Source organism: Lactuca saligna, chromosome 1 (assembly GCF_052625555.1).
Source record: "Lactuca saligna cultivar CGN05327 chromosome 1, ASM5262555v1, whole genome shotgun sequence".
NCBI lineage: Eukaryota > Viridiplantae > Streptophyta > Magnoliopsida > Asterales > Asteraceae > Lactuca > Lactuca saligna.
In genome coordinates, this window is record NC_136417.1 from 11868871 (window position 1) to 11893109 (window position 24239).

The 24239-nt window shown below is 32.0% G+C and overlaps 3 protein-coding genes and 1 long non-coding RNA gene across 8 annotated transcripts; 3 read left to right on the top strand and 1 right to left on the bottom strand.

Annotated features, from left to right (window-relative positions):
- Positions 1-5052: 5052 nt before the first annotated feature.
- LOC145048221 (uncharacterized) lies at positions 5053-6263 on the bottom strand. Of its 2 annotated transcripts, none has more exons than XM_078996660.1 (3): positions 5786-6263; positions 5380-5666; positions 5053-5270 (listed from the first exon to the last, which is right to left on the bottom strand). In XM_078996660.1, the coding sequence occupies exons 1-3, from the start codon at positions 5837-5839 to the stop codon at positions 5198-5200; spliced, it is 414 nt and encodes a 137-aa protein (XP_078852786.1). In that variant the 5' UTR covers positions 5840-6263; the 3' UTR covers positions 5053-5197. The 2 variants fall into 2 exon arrangements, with proteins under 2 accessions (XP_078852786.1, XP_078852794.1); XM_078996668.1 differs by having other exon boundaries at positions 5380-5712.
- A 487-nt stretch (positions 6264-6750) lies between these two features.
- On the top strand, positions 6751-7445 carry LOC145002638 (uncharacterized). Its single transcript, XM_078961869.1, has 4 exons — positions 6751-6877; positions 6951-7026; positions 7128-7252; positions 7360-7445. The coding sequence occupies exons 1-4, from the start codon at positions 6751-6753 to the stop codon at positions 7443-7445; spliced, it is 414 nt and encodes a 137-aa protein (XP_078817995.1).
- A 2042-nt stretch (positions 7446-9487) lies between these two features.
- LOC145002644 (uncharacterized) lies at positions 9488-15042 on the top strand. Its single transcript, XM_078961875.1, has 8 exons — positions 9488-9502; positions 9575-9647; positions 9719-9967; positions 10077-10148; positions 10259-10929; positions 11048-11288; positions 11372-14444; positions 14895-15042. The coding sequence occupies exons 1-8, from the start codon at positions 9488-9490 to the stop codon at positions 15040-15042; spliced, it is 4542 nt and encodes a 1513-aa protein (XP_078818001.1).
- Positions 15043-15065: 23 nt separating this feature from the next.
- Positions 15066-17837, top strand: LOC145007358 (uncharacterized). Of its 4 annotated transcripts, none has more exons than XR_013662983.1 (5): positions 15066-15193; positions 15927-16758; positions 17025-17077; positions 17167-17225; positions 17514-17837. It is a non-coding gene; the product is annotated as an uncharacterized LOC145007358 (long non-coding RNA). The 4 variants fall into 4 exon arrangements; XR_013662981.1 differs by lacking the exon at positions 15066-15193 and adding an exon at positions 15200-15611; XR_013662985.1 differs by lacking the exon at positions 15066-15193 and adding an exon at positions 15200-15344.
- The last annotated feature ends 6402 nt before the right edge of the window (positions 17838-24239 follow it).

A 24239-nucleotide genomic window follows, 5' to 3' on the forward strand; every position in this document is an offset into this window, starting at 1 on the left:
AAAATATATTTTCTAATTAGTAGGAGATCATTATAATACAAGTTTATGTTCATTATGAACGTACATATATGTTCATCTAAGCTATCAATTGCGCTATAGCGGCGCTATAGCATTTTGCGGATGTTAGAAACCGTTATTTTCAACTTAGCGTTTTCATTTCGCGGTACCGCTATTAGCGGTGCTATTCACCGCTATTTACCGTTATTTCAATAACCGCTATAGCGGCGCTATTGGCGCTATTCCATTTTTGTTCACATTTAGGGTCATTTTGTTACTTTGTCAATGACAAACTAGTTTTAATGATCTCACTACACTTTAATTTTAAAATACCCAAACAATTAACATAATTAAAAGCATTCAAAGCAACTACCTCTACCGACAACTCTCTTTCTCATCTTTTTCTGTACTCACGACGACTTCAGCTGCTATGGTCGAACTCCATTAATGCTTTTTGTAAATCGAACCACACCTATGAGGCTATGACTTGGGACTTAACTCTCTATATCAACCATGACCTACTAATACGATATTGAACACGGGTAATACAATTAATCTCTATTTGACACTTTGACACTACGTAGTTTCCCTATTACCATAATAGAATATTATGTTATGTTTTTATATGACTTTTTAGGTTGATGATATTAATTCTATATAGACTTATAGTATTAATACTCAAATATATATAACTTCTATATAAATATAATATAAAATTATAAATTATACGTAATATTAAAAAAACGCTATATCACCGCTATACAACCGCGATAACCGCGATCTCAAATAGCGGCATGTAACCGCTATTGAAATTTTGACCGCGATAACTGCATAGATGTTCATTTCATAAATATGTATATTATCAAACATATATCAAATCTAGAATTAGCCAAATTCATATATATTCACAAATGAACGTACATGAATATTATGATTAAACATGAATATCAATGGTATATAATTTTTCTATGTTCATAAATGAACATTGATACTGAGAAGAATTACAATCATTAAAATTTATAGATTATGCTTATATATAAAATATTTATATATGAATATTGTTACAAAAACCTAGAAATTAATCATATTCATACAAATTCGCTATTGAATATACATTTAATTATAAAGATACATATGTTCAGTTTTATATATATATATATATATATATATATATATATATATATATATATATATATATATATATATATATATATGTATGCTTATGTTCATTTGAAATCATATTAATTTTGTGAGAACGTATGAGATCAAATATAAAAATAATTTTAAAATGCAAAATAAAAGGAAAAAACCAAAAATTCTTTTTTTAGTTATTAGTTTTGGAACTTTAATTACCTAAAAAAATAAAAAATAATAAAAAAAATTACCGTTTTTTTTTAAATACGTATAATATTATAATAGAATATTACACTGTAATATTCTAATGTGATTTTTAGAATGTCAGAATATTTAATATTCTACTACAATATGTAAAAAAAATGTATTTTTTATTTTTTTATTATTTTTTTGGTATTTTTTTATTTTTTTAGAAAATATAAATTCTTAAAATAATATTTGAAAATTTTTTGTTCGAAAATTTTCAATTATTTTGCATTTTAAAAATATTTTTTTATCTATTAAATGAGTGACTATGATTGCGTCTCACGGTTTCACAAAATTAGACATCCTCACATAAACATATATATATATATATATATATATATATATATATATATATATATATATATATATATATATATATCTTTACTACTTATAAAAGAAATCTAACTATTTCTATAAATAGATTGAATATAATAATATTATTTTTTTTAAGACGTACAAACGATTAAGCTAATATTACAAACAACCATTAATAAAATAATATTAAATTTGAAATCGTCTAAATTTTTAAACTTAGTGTACAATCACCTATGCATGAATTTTGACTAAGCTATTTAATCCCCAAGTTAAAATCCTTATTTATCTCAAGGAAGCCGATCTGGCCTTCTTTCAGCCAGTTTAATCGGTCAACAACCATAACCGGCTTTTCAATCTCTTTATACATTATCTCCTTCATTCAATGGAAAAACCCTAGCTGTTGGAATTCACCAGCCACACAACCGCACAACTCCGTCACCTCTATAATCTCCACCCACAGTCACGCATGCTTCACCTTCTCTGCCACCTACCTACTTCTCTAAAATTAACGTTAACCACGCACAGTCTGACCACCAATGTAGGCACTCTGCCTCTTTCCGTCTATCACCGCCACCCAATAATTTTTCGCCTCTACCCTCCTTCGCCTACGTTTCTCTGTTCACCAATATCTACTGTTACCCATCCCCAACGCACCTCTACCACTTCTACACCTTATTAAGACCTATCTCTAAAACCCTACACATATCAACACATTCGTCTTCACTACTTCATTACTACCATCACCTCATTCATATCTCCATCACTCGTTGGAAACCTAAGGATATATGCATCGCCGCTTCAACCTTGAAACCGATGTGGACTACTCAAAGATTCGGCAGATCATTCGAAGCCATGTAGGTTTTCTTTAATAGTTTCCGATTTTAGTTTTCATTTAGAACTGATTCTTAATTAAACCCAAAAAATTGCAGATGGGTTAATCTGAATCTGTGTTTGAAGGTAAGATATTGTTTGTTTTTTCTTGGGGATTGGGTTTGGGGTTTTTACTCCATCATTTGAATATCGGATATTGTTGTGGGATTTGCAGGTCAGATGTTAGTTTTGTAGATTTTGATCTCATTGTAGCTGATCATGAAATGTTGGTTTCAAGTTCTCTCATTTAAGTCCTTCCGGTAGATGAAATTGCATTAGAACTAGAAAATTAACACAAATGTCAGATAGTTGTTACTCTCTTTATGACTATATCATCGTTTTTTTATATTGTATTCTTTGCAATTGATAATAGAGGTTCTTATTATATTTGAAAATTTCATAGTTAGTTTGATGTTCTTAAAGAAATAAGCAACTAGAGAGCTTGTTAATTTGTTTAGTTCAAGGTATTACTTTCTTTCCTTATCGTTTCTCAATTTGGTTGTGTGTGTTTGTATGAGTCTATGTTTATCTTGCAAATCACCAAGAGTCAATTAGTTGTTTATAAAAATTCCTAGATCATTGTTGTTGCGAGACACTACCTTTTTTCTCCTTCCATGGCTATCTTTGCTTGCTAAACCCACCACCTTTGTTATCGTTCTTTGCACTTCCCCTTTCTGTCTCTCTATCAAAAAGCTACCTCATAGCTTCCACATATTAGTTTCCTCTATGCATCCTTCTAAAATTCCGGTGCTGCTGACCATCGTCCTGTATCTATGCGTATGTCTAACTTTGTGTTTATGTGTGTTTACAAGACTTGAAATGGATTGATATAAACCAACATCTCAAAGAAATCGTGGGTAAGCTTCTTAAGATCTGAATATGATCTTCTTGTTGGGTTTTTAGAGCTCTTGTAGTTGAATGTTTAGTTTTTTCTTTAAAGTTGCAATATGTAAGTTTTTGTTATTGTTTGGGGTAAACCCATTTGTAAGTTTTGTTTTTGAAAATTGCAATGCATAAGTTTTTGGTTTCATTTATTGTCAGACAACAAAAAAAATTTAACTAACAAAATTTTGTGAATTTGGATTGATTTGTTTCAAATTTTATCATATACATATTTGACTATTGTATCATTCTTATATTTGAAGGTACCATATGAATAATAGTTTCTTCTTTGTTTTGTATGTATCATGTACAAGAACATGGGAGTGTTTTGTTCTTAATATTTTCTATGTAAATGAAAAAAATAAGCTTTATTTATGCATTATACCATTTGTGAATGAAAGTTTTTTTTTTTTTTTTTGTTAATTCTCATGTGTCTTTCTTTGACATTCGTAATTGGTTTGGTGGGTTCACGTTATGTGGTTATATTTTGGTTTTCGATTTTGTTTTCGGGTTAAGTATTTTGTTAATTAATTTATTAGGAAACTATGATTTCATTTAAGATTAAAAACTTTCTTCCGTCTTTGAGTTCATTCGCATTTATACATTAAAAACTTCGCATTTTCATTCAAATTCTTCGCATCTTGCATCCATCCGTCTTTGAGTTCATTCGCATTTCATCGCATTAACTGAGAAATTAATCAGTTGTCTCATATTCGCATTTCAGTTGTTTGAGAAACCCAGATACGAACCCAAATGCAAAACCCACTGATTTCAAATGCGAACCAACCAAAAATCATCAACCACGTACTTGTGTCACCAAATGCGAACTGAATATCACCATTAAATTCTCCTCGCATTCTATAGATGCGAACACAATCCAGATCTCCGACTCCAAGCTTGCGAAATCAAAATCAATTAACCTCAAACAAATCGTGAACTTCTTATGCGAACTGTTTTGACCCACAAAACCAAATGCGAACTCAATTGATGTCATATGTGAACTGATTTCATATATGCGAACACAATTGATTTCATATGCGAATCCACATCCATCGATATGAAACCAATACCAGTTACAAGCAATTAGTAGCAACCATCGATCCTCTAATTTTCAATTACTCAGCCTTCGCTTTTCATACAACCCGTCGACCCTGAAAAATCGATAAACACCAAATGTCTCATTTTTAGATCGATTTTCTGATTAAATGTCATATTTGAAGAATGATCGATTTTCTGATTAAATGTCATATGTGTGACATTTAATCAGATTACAAAACATGTTTGTTATTAATGGATGAGATAGATTTAATGTATATCATCAGTTTTTTTTTTTAAATGACAATTTAAAAAATCCTAATCAGTTTGGATAGAATTTGAAGTGTTTATCTGATAAGCACTATGATAATTTCGAAGTTAGTGTTATCTTTTTCTAATTAATAATGATATAAACTGTAAAGATAATTTCGAAATTAATATGTTGACTAACATTGATCCTTAAAATTTGGGATATGAATGGTTTTGAGCGGGAAAAATATTGACACCTGGGTAACCCTCTACAATAAATACCTATGGATTGTGTGACATTGGTTGCCTTTTAAAAGACATAAAAACAAGGCATGCATTTATACCCCAGAAAATAATAATGTAATAGCAAAGGAAAAACAACACCATAAAAACATGTTACTTATTTGAAACAATCCAAAAAAAAGACAACCATAAAAATTCCAACATCAAATAAATCTACTAAAAAAACTTAGGTGTTAACAACTGCATCTTCATCATCCTGAGATGGCTGGTTTTCAGCTGCAACAGTAATCAAACCACTCCTGACAAAAAAATAAAATTTAAGGCATTCATAAGTTTCTTGATCCTTGAAATATATAAAAAAAACAGTTTTTCATGATCGTTTGTAAAACAAAGTACAAATGATCTTACCCGACATCAACAGGAAATTCACCATCTTCTTCATCACGAAGCCTATAACATCTGTTTCGGCTTTGAACTTTGACACGGGGTCTCTTCAGTGGTGGTGACAAAGTTTTTGGTTTTGTTGAATCTAATGTGTCAGACTTTTCCACAGCTTCATCATCCAGCTTTTCATCTTCAGAACTTAGAATATCAATAACCTCATCCCAATTCCAATTTAGCAATGCCCATTCCCTTTTCTTTTCTTTCTCATGTTTCTCATGCATACAAAGTTGAAGGATGATTTGATCACATTCCTGCTTATTTACAATGCTACTTGAGTTCGACATTATGGCCGTTTTTCTATGTCAAAAGTAGTATTAGTTACAACGTAACAATTAAATCAAAAGAGAAAACAAAAAATATGTGAACATACCTTCTTCCCAGGTGGAAGAATCAAGTCATTATCGAATTTCAGAGAAGCAAACATAGGTATTTATTGTAGAGGGTTACCCAGGTGTCAATATTTTCCCGCTCAAAACCATTCATATCCCAAATTTTAAGGATCAATGTTAGTCAACATATTAATTTCGAAATTATCTTTACAGTTTATATCATTATTAATTAGAAAAAGATAACACTAACTTCGAAATTATCATAGTGCTTATCAGATAAGCACTTCAAATTCTATCCAAACTGATTAGGATTTTTTAAATTGTCATTTAAAAAAAAAAACTGATGATATACATTAAATCTATCTCATCCATTAATAACAAACATGTTTTGTAATCTGTACATATATACGTATTTAAGATTACGAATCTTGCTTCCATACTTTACCATCAAACCATTTGTTCCATTGATTTCATAAAACCATCTGTTCTATATGCTATATCAGAATCAAACAGGTATTGAACTTTTACTTTATTTCATAGTACAAGCAATATGTATTAGAAAAACCATCAAGTATAGCAATTATTAACTGAAGTGTTTTTCAGTTGAAATGGATATTTATCATACTACTGTTAATGAATTTTCTGCTTTGGGGCAAATATATGAATGGTGGAACATTACAAGTGTTAGAGTATTGTATGTTTGGGAGGACATGGAAAACAACAGGATGCTCTTGTGGATGATAGATCGCCAGGTAAGGTTTTTTTCCAATTAAAATATTCAACTTCTATTAAAAGTTTAATTTTGTAAATAATACCATTACCATTTTGTTATTTACACCAGAGAGAAAAAATATTAGCAATCATACCTCGCCATTTAGTGCCCGGATATCGAAACATGAATCTGAAAGGAAATGTATTCTCTGTGCAACATTTCCAAGTTGATGAATACCATTTGGACAATCCAATGTACCAACAGTACAAAATCTGCACCAGTGATAAGGCGATAATGATAAACCATGCCACAACTTTTACTCGGTTAGCAAGCGATTTTGCCAATGGATATCCACTTTATCCAATTGTGTCTACTGTCACAACTGTTGCACAAGATCATACAAATAAAAGAAGGCTTGTTGGTATATTTATATCTTTTCTTTAATCATTTTTATATCATCTACTATAAATTTAACAAGAAAATATGTTTTTTAGATGTGGTTGGAAGAATAGTATGGGGAAATCGAATCAGACAGCTGCGATCATTTGAGTTAATTCTCCAAGATGAGACGTAAGTATATATGTATTCAAAAAACACTTAAAACAACATAGTTTTTTATTAAATTTATTATCATTCATTATAAGAGTTTAAACAGCATTACCTTTTAATAGGGGGAACGTAACAAAGTTATTGTTGTATAACGTACCAGCAAACCTTATGATTAAGGTTATTGTTGCAACATACAACAAATCCATACTCTATGTTTCTTGCATGAAGCTGGTCCACAACAATTTGGGTCAGTTAAAAAATATGATCAGTATATAATTTATATTAATATCAACATATTCCAAATTGTAAATACATATTATTAAATTTTATGCCACATGTTTCATGTTTTTGCAGGTAATTTATTGGTTTCTACTGTTTTAACCGACTTTGATATTGAACCACAAATGTATGAAGCTGATAGGATTAGAGCTAGATATTGATGAGAGTATTAGAAAAAGATTTTCTTGAAAACTTTTTTAATTCCCGTGTTTTCAATTCAGTTGTGGAACTTTTAACACATATGGTTTTACCACATTATATCTTTTATCAGTTTTAAGTTTTATTATTGGTTTTGTTAATTTGTTAACTTTTCATTCGTGAATGTGGTGTTTTTATTTTCTTTTTGACTTACTATATATATATATATATATATATATATATATATATATATATATATAAGGGAAATACTTCATGGCAGTGAGATTTATAGCAGGGTTTATAAGGTGGAACTGGGTAAAATTTTCCATTTTGCGAAGACTACAGGGATGCGAAATGAAAATTCTGCACTTTTGTCTTTTTATGACCCCATTTTGCGAAGTTGGACCACTTATATTATTTCTTGAAAAGATCAGGGGCCAAATGCGAAACTCTTAGCTTTCTTCCCCAATTCGCATTTATACATTAAAAACTTCGCATTTTCATTCAAGTTCTTCGCATCTTGCATCCATCCGTCTTTGAGTTCATTCGCATTTCATCGCATTAACTGAGAAATTAATCAGTTGTCTCATATTCGCATTTCAGTTGTTTGAGAAACCCAGATACGAACCCAAATGCGAAACCAACTGATTTCAAATGCGAACTAACCAAAAATCATCAACCACGTACTTGTGTCACCAAATGCGAACTGAATATCACCATTAAATTCTCCTCGCATTCTATAGATGCGAACACAATCCAGATCTCCGACTCCAAGCTTGCGAAATCAAAATCAATTAACCTCAAACAACAAATCGTGAACTTCTTATGCGAACTGTTTTGACCCACAAAACCAAATGCGAACTCAATTGATGTCATATGCGAACTGATTTCATAGATGCGAACACAATTGATTTCATATGCGAATCCACATCCATCGATATTCACCTCTATCCTTTCTCGATCAACTACCTCATCGTTTTTCAGTAATAAGTGTTTATCCCCATGAAACTGCATCCACTTCCAACTGGATTAACCTATATTCATACTAAAATTTTAAAAAAATAAATAAATGCTAAAAAACCAAATAGGTTACTAAAATAAAAATAAAAAATTCATATCCATAATTAAAGCTATATGCTACTTCATCGTTTTTCAGTGATAACTGGTTTTCGTCCATCAAACTGTATCCACTTCCAACTCTGATTAAATTATTAGACCTGTATTAAAAAACAAGGAAAAAGTAAGAGAATTTTATACATTTTTTCATGCAATTCCTATTTTTTTTTTTTAAGAATCTACAAAAATAATAATTAAAATTGAATTACATGTAAAACCAATTCAAAACAAAAAATCTTATTTTGTTTCCCGGTATAATTTTGAATACTTTTCAACTAATAAGATAAAAGTAAATCAAAATGGATTACGAATTTTCAAATTTTATTATAAATATACACATAAGTATGAACTATATGTAATCCTTTCATAACAAACTTTTAACCTATATATATATATATATATATATATATATATATATATATATAGAGAGAGAGAGAGAGAGAGAGAGAGAGAGAGATATTTGCGTAGTAGATGAACCATAGGCGCCAATTGCAAACATATTCTATAATTATAATTTAACATATAAGAAGGCTTCATCGGTTCTACAGTCTGCTACTGCGTATGTTTTCTATTTACGATTTTTACTTTCTCGATTATACACCATTCACACTCACTTTGTGTTCCTTTGTACATGCATAAACTACATATATTCTATCGGCTTCACAAAAACCATCTGCTCTATCGGATTCATCAAAATCAAACAGGTATGTGTATTTAACTTTAAATTATCTCTTATTCAAGTACTATATGATGAAAAAGTCTACTATTTATAGTATTTTTTTAGTTAGATGCAACGTGTTTCAAAGTAACTAGCTTCACCTAAGAAAAGAAGTATCATCAAACCAATATATGTCGGCAACTCAAGCATCATCTCCTTATAGACCATTCACATTACCAGAAACACATAAATAAAATTTGGTTTTGATCTAAACTATTATAACAAAAACAAATGGTAATAAATTTCGTATTTGAATAATCATACTTTTTGATTTGTTATGTATAAAATAAAGTATACATTTTTTTGTGTGTTTTACAGTTTGCAATGAGGTTTGACGGTAAAGAAAATAAACATAATAATGTTATCCAAATTGATGCAGAAAATACAAAAGGTATATCACATATTTACAATCATTATTAGTATATCATCGTTATACATTTTTCATTTAAAAAAATATTGCAGAAAAACGAAAAGCATATAATAAGGCATGTTATGAACGACGAAAGGAGAAAAACAAAATGAGACGAATAGCTAATGGGGAAGGAAATAGTCAAAACGCAACATTTTTGTCAAATGTGCCAACAGTAAATAGGAATCTGGTGGATATTACCAATGCATCTCCTACATGTGTAATGGATTTTGGTCAAAAAAAGTTGATTTATAATAGAAACCCTTATCAACGTCAGACGGAACCAACCATAACAAAACCAGGTAACTATGTCTGAAGTTATCATATTACAATCTAAGTAGTACAACATTACATTTAACCATAATCTTTCATAATTTACATTCTTAATGAGAAATTTTTGTTTATACGTAGGTATTCAAAGTCAGCCTGACGTAATACTACCTCCACGCGATGAATTGATAACTCAAATTTCAACATCAATAGGTCAGTATTTGATTTTTACCGAAAAATATCATATATATTGGCTAATAATTATGTGTAATTATTTTAATTTTATTTATATTACATTTAACTAATGAATAAAATGTCTACAGATCCACAAGGTTGTATCCATGGCAATGTCACTCCATCAGTACAAAATGGTAGCATCTCGGATGATCCATATAGTTTTGTTTTCGCCGGTATCCGTAAAAAACATCGTGTGGTGAAGTTCAATGATATATGTAGTTATTGTGGGGCAAAACGACTACAATTTGAATCTGCTGGCTTTTGTTGCATGAGTGGAAAGACAAAGTTGGCAGACTCATCTATTCCTGACGAATTACACAATCTTTTCACCTCAGAAACAAAATTAGGCAAATTGTTTAGAAAGAATATACGTGCATACAACACCAACTATTCATTTGCATCAATGGGCGTAGAAGTGGATGAATCGATGGCCAATATGACATCTGGGGTATACACTTTTTGTGTGAATGGAGGGATATACCATAGAATCGATCAGTTAGTTCCAAGGAAAAAGGATGAACCTAAGTTCTTACAATTGTATTTTTACGATGTTGAAGCTGAGATGTCAAATAGACTCGAATGGAAGAATCTTGCTAAACCAATTGTTGAAATTTTGACTCGCGTTCTTGCTACAAACCCATACGTTGCAATATTTCGTAGCCTTGCTGATCTAGGACCGCTCGACAATTACAGAGTCACTTTAAATGCATCAGTAGAACTAGACCAAAGGGTGTACAACCGGCCAACCACATCCGAGGTTTGAAATTAATTATGTACATATGTTTTTGAGAAAAAAGATGTTTCATGTATTAAATATAACTATGCAAATTACGTACCAGTTTTAATCATATTTTTTCTATTGTATAATTTCACAGGTTGCTGGTATTTGGATTGAAGGCAATGACAACATAACCGCATATAAAAGAAGTATTATAGTATATGGAAGGTCCGACAAACCAAAAACAATTCAATCTTATTGGGGATGTTATGACCCATTGTGTTATCCTTTATTCTTTCCAAATGGTGAGCCTGGATGGCATTCTAACATACTAAGGCAAGGGGTTTCATTCAATGAGATGGTTAATGACGACCAAATCTTCGATGAAGATCTAGAAGGTACGCATAGCCACAATTTTAATATTGTTAAATTTTACAAATGTAAAAATTGATATAATTTATTCAATTTAATCATTATGTAGAGACTGATATAAGAACGGGTAGGAAAACTGTAACTATGCGGGAGTACTACTGTTACAAGTTGCAGATTCGATCAAACTTGAACGTAATTATGTTAGGAGGGAGATTATTACAACAATTTGTGGTAGATATCTACATCAAGATTGAGACTTCGCGTTTGGAATTTTGTAGAAAAAACCAATCTACAATAAGAGCGGAGTTATACCAAGGTGTTGTGGATTGTGTCAATGCCGGTGAGGTACAAGCAAGTATGATTGGGCAACGTGTTGTTTTGCCAGCAAGTTTCATCGGAGGTCCTCGTGACATGCGACGACGATTTCTCGATGCTATGGCTTTAGTTCAAGATGGAGGGAAACCTGATATATTCCTTACAATAACGTGCAATCCGAATTGGCCTGAAATCCAAAATGAGTTACTTCATTTTCAAACAGCACAAGATAGACCAGATCTGGTTGCAAGAGTTTTTCGTGCTAAGTTACATGACCTTAAGGAACAACTCTTGAAGAGGCACGTCCTTGGTGTGGTGAGTGCATATGTTTATGTAATAGAGTTCCAGAAACGTGGTTTACCACATGCTCATTTTCTCTTAATAATGAAACCTGAATGGAAGCTCACCAATACAGACCATTATGACAAGTATGTGTGTGCCGAAATTCCAAACCCGACAAAGTATCCTATACTACACGATCTGGTCAAATCACACATGATACATGGTCCTTGTGGTACATTAAACAAAAAATGTTCTTGTATGCAAGGTGATCCACCAACTTGTCGTTTTAGATACCCTCGACAATTCAACGAAGCCACAACACAAGGAAAGGACACATATCCGGTTTATCGAAGGAGAGATAATGGAATTGCTGTGAATAAACAAGGTATTATGATGGATAATAGATGGGTTGTCCCATATAACCCAAAGTTGTTGATGATGTTCAACTGCCATCTAAATGTTGAGGTTTGCTCGAGTATAACATCAGTGAAATACATCTTTAAGTATATTTACAAGGGTCATGACAAGCAAGTTATCCATATTGATCCAGATGCACAACCTGTTGTTATCAATGAGATAAAACGTTTTCAGGATGCACGATACGTCTCCGCTCCAGAAGCAGTATGGCGAATTTTTAGCTTTTCTCTTAATCAAATCCACCCTAATGTGATCACTTTGCAATTGCATCTTCCAAACCAACAGTTGGTTAGGTTCACTGATGATGATGGAATGAAATCAGTTGTTGAGAGGGAGAAAGATAAGAGATCAATGTTGACTGCATTTTTCAAGATGAATAAAGATAACGTTAATGCAAGAGAACATTTATACAAAGATTTTCCTAAACACTTCACATGGAATAAAGAATCGCGTCTATGGAATCCTCGAAAAGTATCACGAGCAGTTGGTCGTTTGGTTTCTGCAAATCCTGCTGAAGGTGAGCGATACTATCTACGTGTGTTATTATGTCATGTTAGGGGTCCTACATGTTTTGAAGATCTGTACACAGTCAATAACGTAAGACATCCCACATTTCGAAAAGCGGCTCTTGAAAGAGGGTTAATAGAGACAGATGATAGTTTATCGCAGTGTCTTGTAGAGGCCTCCTTGTTTCAGTTTCCAAATGCTCTCAGAAGGTTGTTTGCAACGATATTAGTTTTTTGTGATCCTGGAGATGTTCGCAAGATATGGAATTCCCACTACAATTCTCTCTCCGAAGATTATAGTAGACAATACGATAATGTCAATCGAGTACAAAATATGGTCCTTACAGACATAAGCGTATTCCTACAGTCTATGGGTAACAAGCTTGATAACTTTGATCTCCCGACTGTAAACACCGATTTGAATTTTCAGTCTGGAGTTTTTCGAGAGGTACAAGAAGAATGCTCTATAATTGTGGAAGATGACCATTTGCGTGCCAAAGAGTTTCTCAATCCTGAACAAAAATATGCATATGATGAGATCATGAGGCATGTGTGTACTGATTGTACAGGAGTGTTCTTCATAGATGGTCCTGGCGGAACAGGAAAAACATATCTGTACAAAGCTTTACTTGCTAATATACGCAAACTTGGTCATATTGCACTCGCCACAGCTTCATCGGGTGTTGCGGCTAATAACATGCCTGGGGGGAGAACAGCTCACTCGCGTTTCAAACTTCCTCTAACTCCAGATAATAACTCATTCTGTAGAATCCAAAAACAAAGCGGTACCGCTCAACTACTTCGGCTTGCAAAAATAATCATATGGGATGAGGCATCGATGGCAAAGCGACAGGTGGTGGAGGCGTTTGATCGGACAATGCAAGATATCACTGGGGTGGCACTCCCTTTTGGTGGAAAGATAATGGTTCTGGGAGGCGATTTTAGACAAGTATTGCCAGTCGTAAGACGTGGGACACGAGCACAAATTGTAGACTCTAGCCTACGAATGTCGCCTCTTTGGTCTTCGATTATAAAGTTGCGGTTAACAATAAATATGAGAGCACTTACTGATCCATGGTTCTCAAACTTTCTATTACGGGTTGGTGATGGAGTTGAAGAAACAGTGGACGGAAGTTTTATTCGCATCCCTGATGATATGGTCATTCCATACACTGATAAAGAAAAATCATTAGATTCTTTGATTGATGCAGTGTTTCCCTCATTGGAATTTAATAGGTCTGAATCAGATTATATCATATCGCGGGCAATATTATCTACAAAAAATGATAGTGTCGATGCGATTAACGATTACATGATCGATCGATTTCAAGGAGAAGAGAGAATTTACTATAGTGTCGATGAAGCCATAGATGATAAAAATGGCTTCTATCCGTTGGAATTCTTAAACTCGATCAGTGTTAGTGGTTTACCTCCGCATTACCTTCGATTAAAAGTTGGATGTCCGATAATACTGTTACGGAATATTGACCCAGCAAATGGGTTGTGTAATGGCACCCGATTGATATGTAGAAGCTTTCAGCAAAATGTTATTGATGCAGAAATAGCTGTTGGTCAACATGCAGGAACAAGGATATTTTTGCCTAAGATTCCTTTATGTCCATCTGATGATGATATGTTCCCATTCAAGCTAAAGAGGAAACAGTTTCCTATTCGATCGTGCTTTGCAATGACAATCAATAAAGCTCAGGGACAAACAATTCCATATGTAGGTATCTATCTTCCAGAACCAGTATTCTCGCATGGACAACTTTATGTTGCATTGTCCAGAGGGGTTTCACGTTGCAATACAAAAGTATTAGTACAGCCTAACGAAAATTCAAAAGGTGATGGGGTTTATACAGCAAATGTGGTGTATAAAGAAGTATTGCACGATTAATATTTTGTATCGTCTTGACTGGTTGCTTTTTATTGGTTATTTGATGCATGATGTAACAAATAACACCATAGTTTGATTATATTGTCTTCAACATGTACTTTTTTTTAACATAACAATTTTGTAATGGAAACATATCACCGAAAGAACTCACGTGCCCCGCCGCTTTGCGCGGGTAGACGGCTAGTATCTTAATAAGCATTTACATTCAAATGCAGAATTTTAAGAGGTACACCCCTTAAAACCATATTTACAACAGCTCTATGCATTTCAAAAAACTCAGAAGTTATGCCAATCTTATCCTGTGAAAAGTCAAATAAGAGTCTCGGCTCCTCCACCTTTATATCTTTCCATATGTATCGTTAGTTTGTTAGTTTGTTTAACTCAACTCCTTTTTATATCACGTGCGTATAGATAGGCCACGATTTGAATTTTGAAATGCCTTATCTTTGGCCCATATATCGTCTCCTTTGCCCTATATCTCCCCTCCTCTTCTTTGTGATCGTTAACAAGAAAGGTAAGTATGAAATTGTCTTATCCCTTTCTTTCAATCGAACGATGTTATCTGGTTTCAATATAAATCCCTTTCTCTCAATCGAAATGTTATCTGGTTTCAATATAAAGGCTATTTCATATTTTTGGGGATGGATAGTGGATTCGATGAACTGGTATCGGTTTCCTCAATCATCTCTCATATCTATGATTAAACACTTTACAGTGACCTTTTTAATCCAATGGTGGTGGTGTCACCTTCAACCACCCACCGCCATGGGGTCATCACCAGAATCACACAGTGCAATCTTCAACTACTCTTTCTCTCTGATTTATTTCCCTTAACGTTTTCATTGTAATCACTTGGTTCTCTTCACTATTTGCGACTTTGCATTCAGATTGGCGATTTTAACCAAAACTCTGACAATAAACCACATATAGCGGTATGGATCTATGTTTATTGGCTATAGTCTTTCTTTATCTTTTAACATTTTGGTTTTCAAATCAAGAGACTCGTTCGTTTTGACAAAGTCTCTTTCATCTCAATAAATCTTGAATGCCTCCCCTTATTTTCTCATGTGAATGCAGTTTTTGAAATACAAACTCTCTCTTAAATCAATTTATCTTCCCCCTTCTGAAAAATCCTAACCCCCCCCCTCTTCTCTGTAACCTTATCATCACCACATTAAATCAATTTATATCACTTACTTTTCATGTTCACAATTTGGTTATGATTTTCGTCTTTTATTTGATTTTAGATGGTGTCTAATGCAGCTGGTGCTCCAGAAGCATGATTGTTGGTATAGTTTTTTGTTTTCTATTTTGGGCTGGTTGAATGATCGATTCTTGTAAAAAGCAGGAAGTTCAAGAGCATTGTCTGCAGTAACAAATGGAATTTTTGTTCTTAGATTTTTTAGCTGCTTAGGTGACTTGTTTTAACAAATTTTCTATAGATTAATTAGAGTCTTATCAGTTTTGATACTTTAAGGGTGTATGACAACTGCTTGATAAAATGTCTGTTGGGGGTAAGGTATTTTAGAGTTTAAAACCATGTTTATAGAACAATAGAAATACCTCACTTTTTCTGCATTTTCCTTTATACATTTTTACTATGTATTCCAAGTTGGGTGCATATTTTTTGTTTTTTATGTTTTGGTGCGTGAACTCTCTAGAGTAGTGGGGTTTACTTTGTTTTAAATGTGTTTTGAATCACTTATGGTACTTTATACTTAATGTGGGACTACAGATCAGAACAAGGCTATGGCTGGATTACTTTATTTTGATTTGATTTATGTTTTCTCTTTGGTTTGGTTATGCCTCCGGGTAGCCACCAACTTCACTATAAATAACAGTTAAAGTGCTTCTACTAGCCTATTTTTAAACACATTCAAGTATTAAATTATCGTCTTCCTGTTTTGATCGATTCAAAATACATTTTTTCACTATTAAGTTGGTTGTAAATCGTTTTTAATGAGTGTTTATTGATTGAAAAACTCTTTTTTTCATTATTAATTTGCTTTCAAGTTGAGATCTTTAATAGGGGAAATGGGAAACAAGATGAAAGTTGGGGAAAAGTTGAAATGGAAGAAGGTATGATTACGAAATTGTTGATTTTATTAATAATATTCTCTGGTATTGAGATCGTTGATTGCTACTTTTATGAGAAAGAACCTCCCCCACCCTCACACACATTGTCCACTCTTTGAGCATTGTTGCATTTATATGAAGTTAAGAAGTTCACATTTATTAGACATTGTTTTACATGGATTCGGATCTACCGTGTCTATTTTTTTCTACCTTTCCATTCCCAAATCTGTTTTGGTAGTCGGTAACTTAAAGTTTTCTTTTTCTTGTAGGATAAAGTTGGAAGAGCATCAATGGAAGCTGAGAACTAGATGAAGATATTAGGGTAGTTTTTACCATTGTGATTTACATTGTGTCATGCAAAAGTATTAGTAAAGTGTTGCTTTTAATCTTTAAGTTTTATTGTTGATATAGGTTGGAGCATGTATATGATGAAGCAACATCAACGTTGATATCTGCAAGTAAATTGAAGGGTACGGTTTAACATCTTTTTTAATACATGTGTAGGAATTGGGGACATGACCGTTTTTTTTTTAATGGAAAACATGTATTAAAAAAAATCCATTGGAATAAAAGACACCAAAACAACATCACGCCAGAATAGCCAAGAAGGGGTAAAAATGTCAAATTTTTGAATACTTGGAAGATAACGTGGTTTTTATGTTGCTTTAAACAATCCTGAAAGAGCTTCTCGATATCTTTATTCTGTAATCTATTTAATATCGTCTGATTTTAATTTTCTATTTTTATTTATTTTTCAGTTTAACGAATTGATAACCATGATTTCGGGGTATATTGTAACCAACTCACATTTGATGTCGGTTTGTAACCGACCCAAACAGGAAGAACCAAATACCAAATTTGAACACAAATAGAAATCGAAAACTGGTTCTGTTATACCAATACGTGACCAGCTTGGGTATTACCGATTCTGGGTATTAGTGATTCTGGTATTGATGACAAAGGACCAAAATACATATACACTTTGTTTTGGTAAAATAATATGTATTTCGGGGCTGTTTGGTACTCTTTTTTAAACCCAATGGATATTTGGTATTTTTATAAGTAGAAGGGGTTGTTTATAAGTAGAAGAGGCTATTTATATTACTCACAGTGGGTTGTAAACTCCACACAACCCACTTTCAATGATGTTATTGTGACATCATCACTTCTTTATTGGTTGTCTTAACATATGATATACTACTATTTCTTAACTATATATAATATTACATAAAAGATTTTTTGTTGACTACACAGATGTTATATTTTTATTTTGTTGTTCAATAACAGAAACCACAAGGCAAAAAAAAAGTATGTATGTGTGTTTGATCAGACATAGAGAAAACAATAAACCCTTCAATTACCATCAGAACTGATTAAGCCCAAAACTTGAAGAACTGGACCAAAATACCCGATAACCGGATAAGTCCAATTTACAAAACCGGGAACTGAACCCGATAGCTTATTCGATCTTAATCCGTTCTGGTTTTGTTTTTCGGTCAAAACAATAATTCCTACTTCATACCAGAGTATATCCTTTTAGAATTTTGATAAAAATGTTGCTAAATGTATAACTCTATAAAGTATATAAACAATAAATCTATAAATAAATAAAAATATGTTAAATATATGGGAAATGGAAATATACTTTTTTTTAGCATTGTAATTTTAGTTAGTAGCATTTAGCCAATTAGAATGGAAAATGACAATGTGCTATTTTTTTTATCAATATACCTTTAGTTAAAAAAAAATATCAAGCTTTCTTAAATATGGAGTTCCCATATATATATATATATATATATATATATATATATATCAATGATGTTTTTCGTATCAATTTACTTTTAGTCAGTAGCATTTAGCTTTTTGAAATGTGAAATGGCAAGAAACTAAACATTGTCTACTGAAAAAAAGTGTCAAAAAGAACTATTTGCTGCCCGCCGCTTTCTGCGGGTAAACGACTAGTATATATATATATATATATATATATATATATATATATATATATATATATATATATATATATATATATATATATATATATATATATATATATATATATCCTAATTATGCTAAAGAATGTAATTTTAATACACATATATTCAAATTATGAACATATACATGTTGTGTTATGAATGTTGCAGGTGATCGTCCAACTTGTACGATTCTCCTACATTAATGTCGCCATGTATGATTTTGCCATCCCAATTGAGCAACTCCAAATATCTTGCAGTCGTTGTATCATAGAAACACAAATAAAAATGATACTATCATGATTCATCTCTTCTCATGACGGTTAGAATAAATAAATAAAAATGTTTATTTATAATGGAACATCTATGAAATTATCAACAAACTTCGAATCAACCAGTGGAAAAAGTTCATTATATCACATTTTCCATACAGTTGCTGTGATGGTGACCTAATGAAGCATAATACTAGAAAAATCCATATTTGATCTGAAATCATATGTTACTAAATTAAACATTATAACAAAATGAAACGATGCGATACTTTTTTGGATTTAATTATTCACATAAATTTGGAAGATGAAAGTGGGTCAAATTGACCATAAGAGGCCAAACTCGCATATTGTAACACTTGTTTCTCAACTACCGGTACTTTTTTCTTTTAAAAAATATATGAAATTAAAAATAAATATAATAGTAAATGAATAAATAAATAAATAAATAAAATAATAAAAGTAATAATAGTTATAATAAAAATAATGAATAAATAAATCAAATTATATGAAATAAATAGAATAATTAAGTGCAGGGTCCATTTGGTAATTTTTAAAAACTTAATTTGTAACGGAAATATGGTTAGAGGGGTGTAATGCATTAGTATGGGATTTATCGAGGACTAAAGCCGCTTTGTGCGGGTAACCGAGTGTGTGTAATATATATATATATATATATATATATATATATATATATATATATATATATATATATATATATATATAGTAACAGTGTACCCGCGCAAAGCGGCGGAGCGCATAAATTCTTTCAATGATATGCTTAAATATCTTTACAAAAATGTTATGTTCCAAAAGAAAGTAAATGTCGAAGACAAAATAATCAAACTATGGTGTTATTTGTTCAATGATACAAAATTATATTGTTGGTTACTTGTATTATCACTTTAACGGTTGGGACGTCTTAAAAATATAATATTATTATATTCAATCTGTTTTTAGAAATAGTTAGATTTGATTTTAAAGGTTTAAAAGTAATATTATTATTTTATTGTTGGTTACTTGTACTATCATTTTAACGGTTTGGCCGTCTTAAAAATATAATATTATTAAAAATAGTTAGATTTCCTTACAGTAGCATGTAAACTCTATTTTTAAATTATTTGATAGGTTTTTCAAGCTTAAGCCAAATTCACTTGCTAAAATCATATTTTAATTTAAATGCAAACCAATCATTTATTTTAGAAACGTAATATATTTTTTAGAGAATGCCAACAAGCTAAACACAAACTGTAAAAAAACAAACAAAAAATTGAATATTGTTATAACATACATAACATTATTGCACCAATAATAGCAGTGTACTATAAAGATGTAACCGGATGGAAGTATTTACTCCTTCACAGGCTTCTCGCTGCCAATGCTGGAACTTATCTCTCTTCTTTTTCCATTTCTTACTTAAGGGTTAAGGCAGCTTAATTTCTTCTTTAAGGCAACCGGCTTTACCTACCACACAAGCATAAAACCATTAAACAACCTAATAAATTATAATAACATATAATACCCACAATAGTAATCAAGTTATTACCCGATGCTTGTAAATTCCCACTAATTCACTCTTATAAGCCAAAAAGTAAATAACCTAATCCCAGACTAATGTTTCTCAAAACTGCTCTAGCTTCAATTTTAATGAAGCTTTGGAAATGTGTCAAGGGTAATAGTGGTTAATGAAGTGGCTGTAAAAGTCACGGGTCACATAATCTACCACATGCCCTATTTTTTTTCAATTAAATGATGTCTAATCCTCAAAACAAACATAAAAATCAACAATATTTAATTAATTCACTGATTATGTTTCAAACCATACCACCAAAAACAATTTCCAGGTCTGATTCAACGGCTAAAGCCTTCGCCTCCTATAAATCCAGACACTCAAAGATTAATATATACCCAATGAATTGAAAAACATACATAAATATATGTAATTCGTAAAAAAAAATTAAATGTAAAATAAACACATAATGATTTCTTGAATACTTCCCCTTCAGGAAGGGACCCCTTGAACCTGCGAACAACAACTTAACCCGATAAAAATTGATGATTCCTTCTTACCTTACTGCTATATAAACACCATCATTAACACACTAATTCATGAAGTAATTGATCACATCCCTAAATGTTAAACCAATTGTAAATATTGTCAAGTTAATATGGAACAGAGTAGTAAAACCATTTCTAAACATGGGTTCCTTACACCCCTCATTTCCTCCCATTTTCTTTCTTTTCTCTCTTTAAGTTGAACTCGGAAGCGGTGTGTAAGGAACCCCTAATGTCGACTTTAAGTTGAACTCGGGAGCGGGGTGTAAGGAACCCCTAATGTCGACCTTTAGAACCATTGATACATCATCTTTAAAAAAAAACCCCAATCCATGGCATCCTGATAGGTCGTCGTTTGTTGCTCTGCCTCTACCACCACCCACAAATCTTCCATTCTCCCCTTTCTCCCCCACAATGAACACTACCATCATACCCTTACATCGTCATCCGCGATTGCCGGTTTCCTCATCTTCACCATCTCGCGATCAGATTGTTTTAAGTTGCTATCCACTTCCCCTTTCACATGTTCGTCATCTCATAGAAAAACTTCAATTATAGGTTTTCTATCTATAAGAATACAAGGTTTGATTTTAAGTTTTTCTGGTTCGATTATAGGTTTTCTATTGTTTGAACTTAACTTAAAGGTTCGATTACAGACCCCCACTCATCAAACCTTCAGAGCCCCAAACGAAAGTTTGTTGCTGTTTGTATCCAGATATTTGTTTCAAAGGTATGCACAAGGTTAATCTCCTTCCTTCTCTGCAACTTTCATTTTTCATCGTCTTCTTTCTATCACCGCACCTCCAGCAACCCTAACTTCCCTACACAATGCTCGCTGCTCCACTAGAAAGCATAGCCTCACCACCAAGTCACCATGGTTTCAATCACCAGGCACAACCACTACATAATTGTGTTTCAAGGTCCGGAACTTCTACATTTGTCCACCAGTGTCTCCACTTCCTAAAGACACATCCTGTGCCTTTGTTTCCATCTGATCCCATCTAACCCCCTGTCTCACAGATTTATTATTTTTCATTTAAAAGAACAAAACCCACGATCCCCCTCTAACCCTGGAATCGATTTTGCTGCTTTATCGCACCTTACTGTTCTTCATGATTATTCTTGGTTCAGGTATTGGGTTTGCCATTCCCTTGTGAAAACAATATTTTTCCTAATAGATGTAGTCACTATCTAAAGTAAGTATCGGACTTCATTTTTTCTTTCTTTCAGACCTAACAACATGGTTTCTTTGTTACGTGTAGCGTTTTTAGGAGTTTACACAACTTTCACTCCGCTTATTCGACTTTTCCATCTCCACCGGTGTCTCCACTTTGGATATAGATGGAGGTTACAAAGATAGATATAAACATATCGATATGCACCAACATAATCTAGCGGAGAGGTAATGGACTCGAAGTACGGAGAGAAGAAGAGGGGAAACAGATATGTGTTCTTTCTTCTTCTTCTTCTCGGTTAATCTTTTGGTGACAAACACAAACATAGATTTGTGCCTTTAATATTTTTTCACTTGGTTCACTACATTTTTTATTTATGATTTTAGTCCTTTTTGACCTAAATTAGGGCATTTTTTTTAATTGTCAAGACTCATTTGTCGTTCTTGCATTTCAGGATTTGATGAAAAAGCTGATGGTGAAAAGAACAAAAATATAAATACGGATAATTCGAGTAGGTAACTTCATATCCTGGTAAGAACATCTTGGATCGTTGCACTCTCACCATCGATGTTTATTTTTTTTTTATATAAGTTTATAAATTTACAAATATTTGTTGGTAATGAAACATGTTTCTCATGCGTTTGTATTGTTACTCAGTTACAAGATATGTGTATATAATATTTTTATAAATGATTGCATTCTTTATAATTTTGTAGTGGCCTGTTACGAGGGATTCATTGTTTTAAATAATTAGTCTATGTTGAATCCATGCTAACTGGATTGTTTAATGTTGTAGGTCATTGATTTCACTTGCTGACTCATGTTTAGAAATGGTTTTACTTCTCAGTTCCTCCCATATACTACCGAGTTACAAGGGAAATGCCAAGATGAGTTACAAGGGAAATGCCAAGATATGGGAAGGATCCTGGTCCAATTAATATATTTTAATATTATTTTAAAGCTAATTGTTTGTACATTTAGCTTAAAATTTTCAAAAGTCTTAAAAAAATATTATTATTTTATTGGATCTAATTTTAGAAATGTGAGATTTACATTATAAGGTAGTGTATATATATATATATATATATATATATATATATATATATATATATATATATATATATATATATATATATATATATATATATATATATATATATATGAGAAATGACAAAAATAGCCATTTACATTAATGACATTACAAAAATAACCAAAAGATATCCAAATTACAAAAATAGCAAACGATTTCGCAGATGGAAATGCCCCATCTGCGAAATCAGCATGCCATCTGCGAATGTACAAGCTTCTAAAGCATTGCTGTACTTTAGGTGCTTTTACATTCGCAGATGGTTTTTTTTTTTAAAATTTTTTTGTGTATATATAGGGGTAATTTCGCAGATGGAGAAGGTCCATCTACGAAATACTCTCATACTATCTGCGAAATACTGAACTTTTTTGTTTTTTTTTTTTTTTTTTTTTTTTTTTTTTTTTTTTTTTTTTAACTATGAAATGAATTGGTTTGATTTTTTGAGCAAATTGTAGACAAAGTTCCTAAACAAATAACAACCAAAATGATATTTTTCTACAAAACTTTTTATATAGCAACATGATTTCGTACTCAAACCAATTCAATTCATAGTCAAACTAAAAAAAAAATTACAAAAAAGTTCAGTATTTCGCAGATAGGATGAGAGTATTTCGCAGATTGACCTTCTCCATCTGCGAAATTACCCCTATATATACACAAAAAAATTTAAAAAAAAAAAAAAAAAAAACCACCTGCGAATGTACAAGCACCTAAAGCACATCAGTGCTTTAGATGTTTGTACATTCGCAGATGGCATGCTGATTTCGCAGATGGGGCATTTCCATCTGCGAAATCGTTGGCTATTTTTGTAATTTGGATATTTTTTGGCTATTTTTGTAATGTCATTAGTATAAATGGTTATTTTTGTCATTTTCTCTCTCTCTCTCTCTCTCTCTCTCTCTCTCTATATATATATATATATATATAT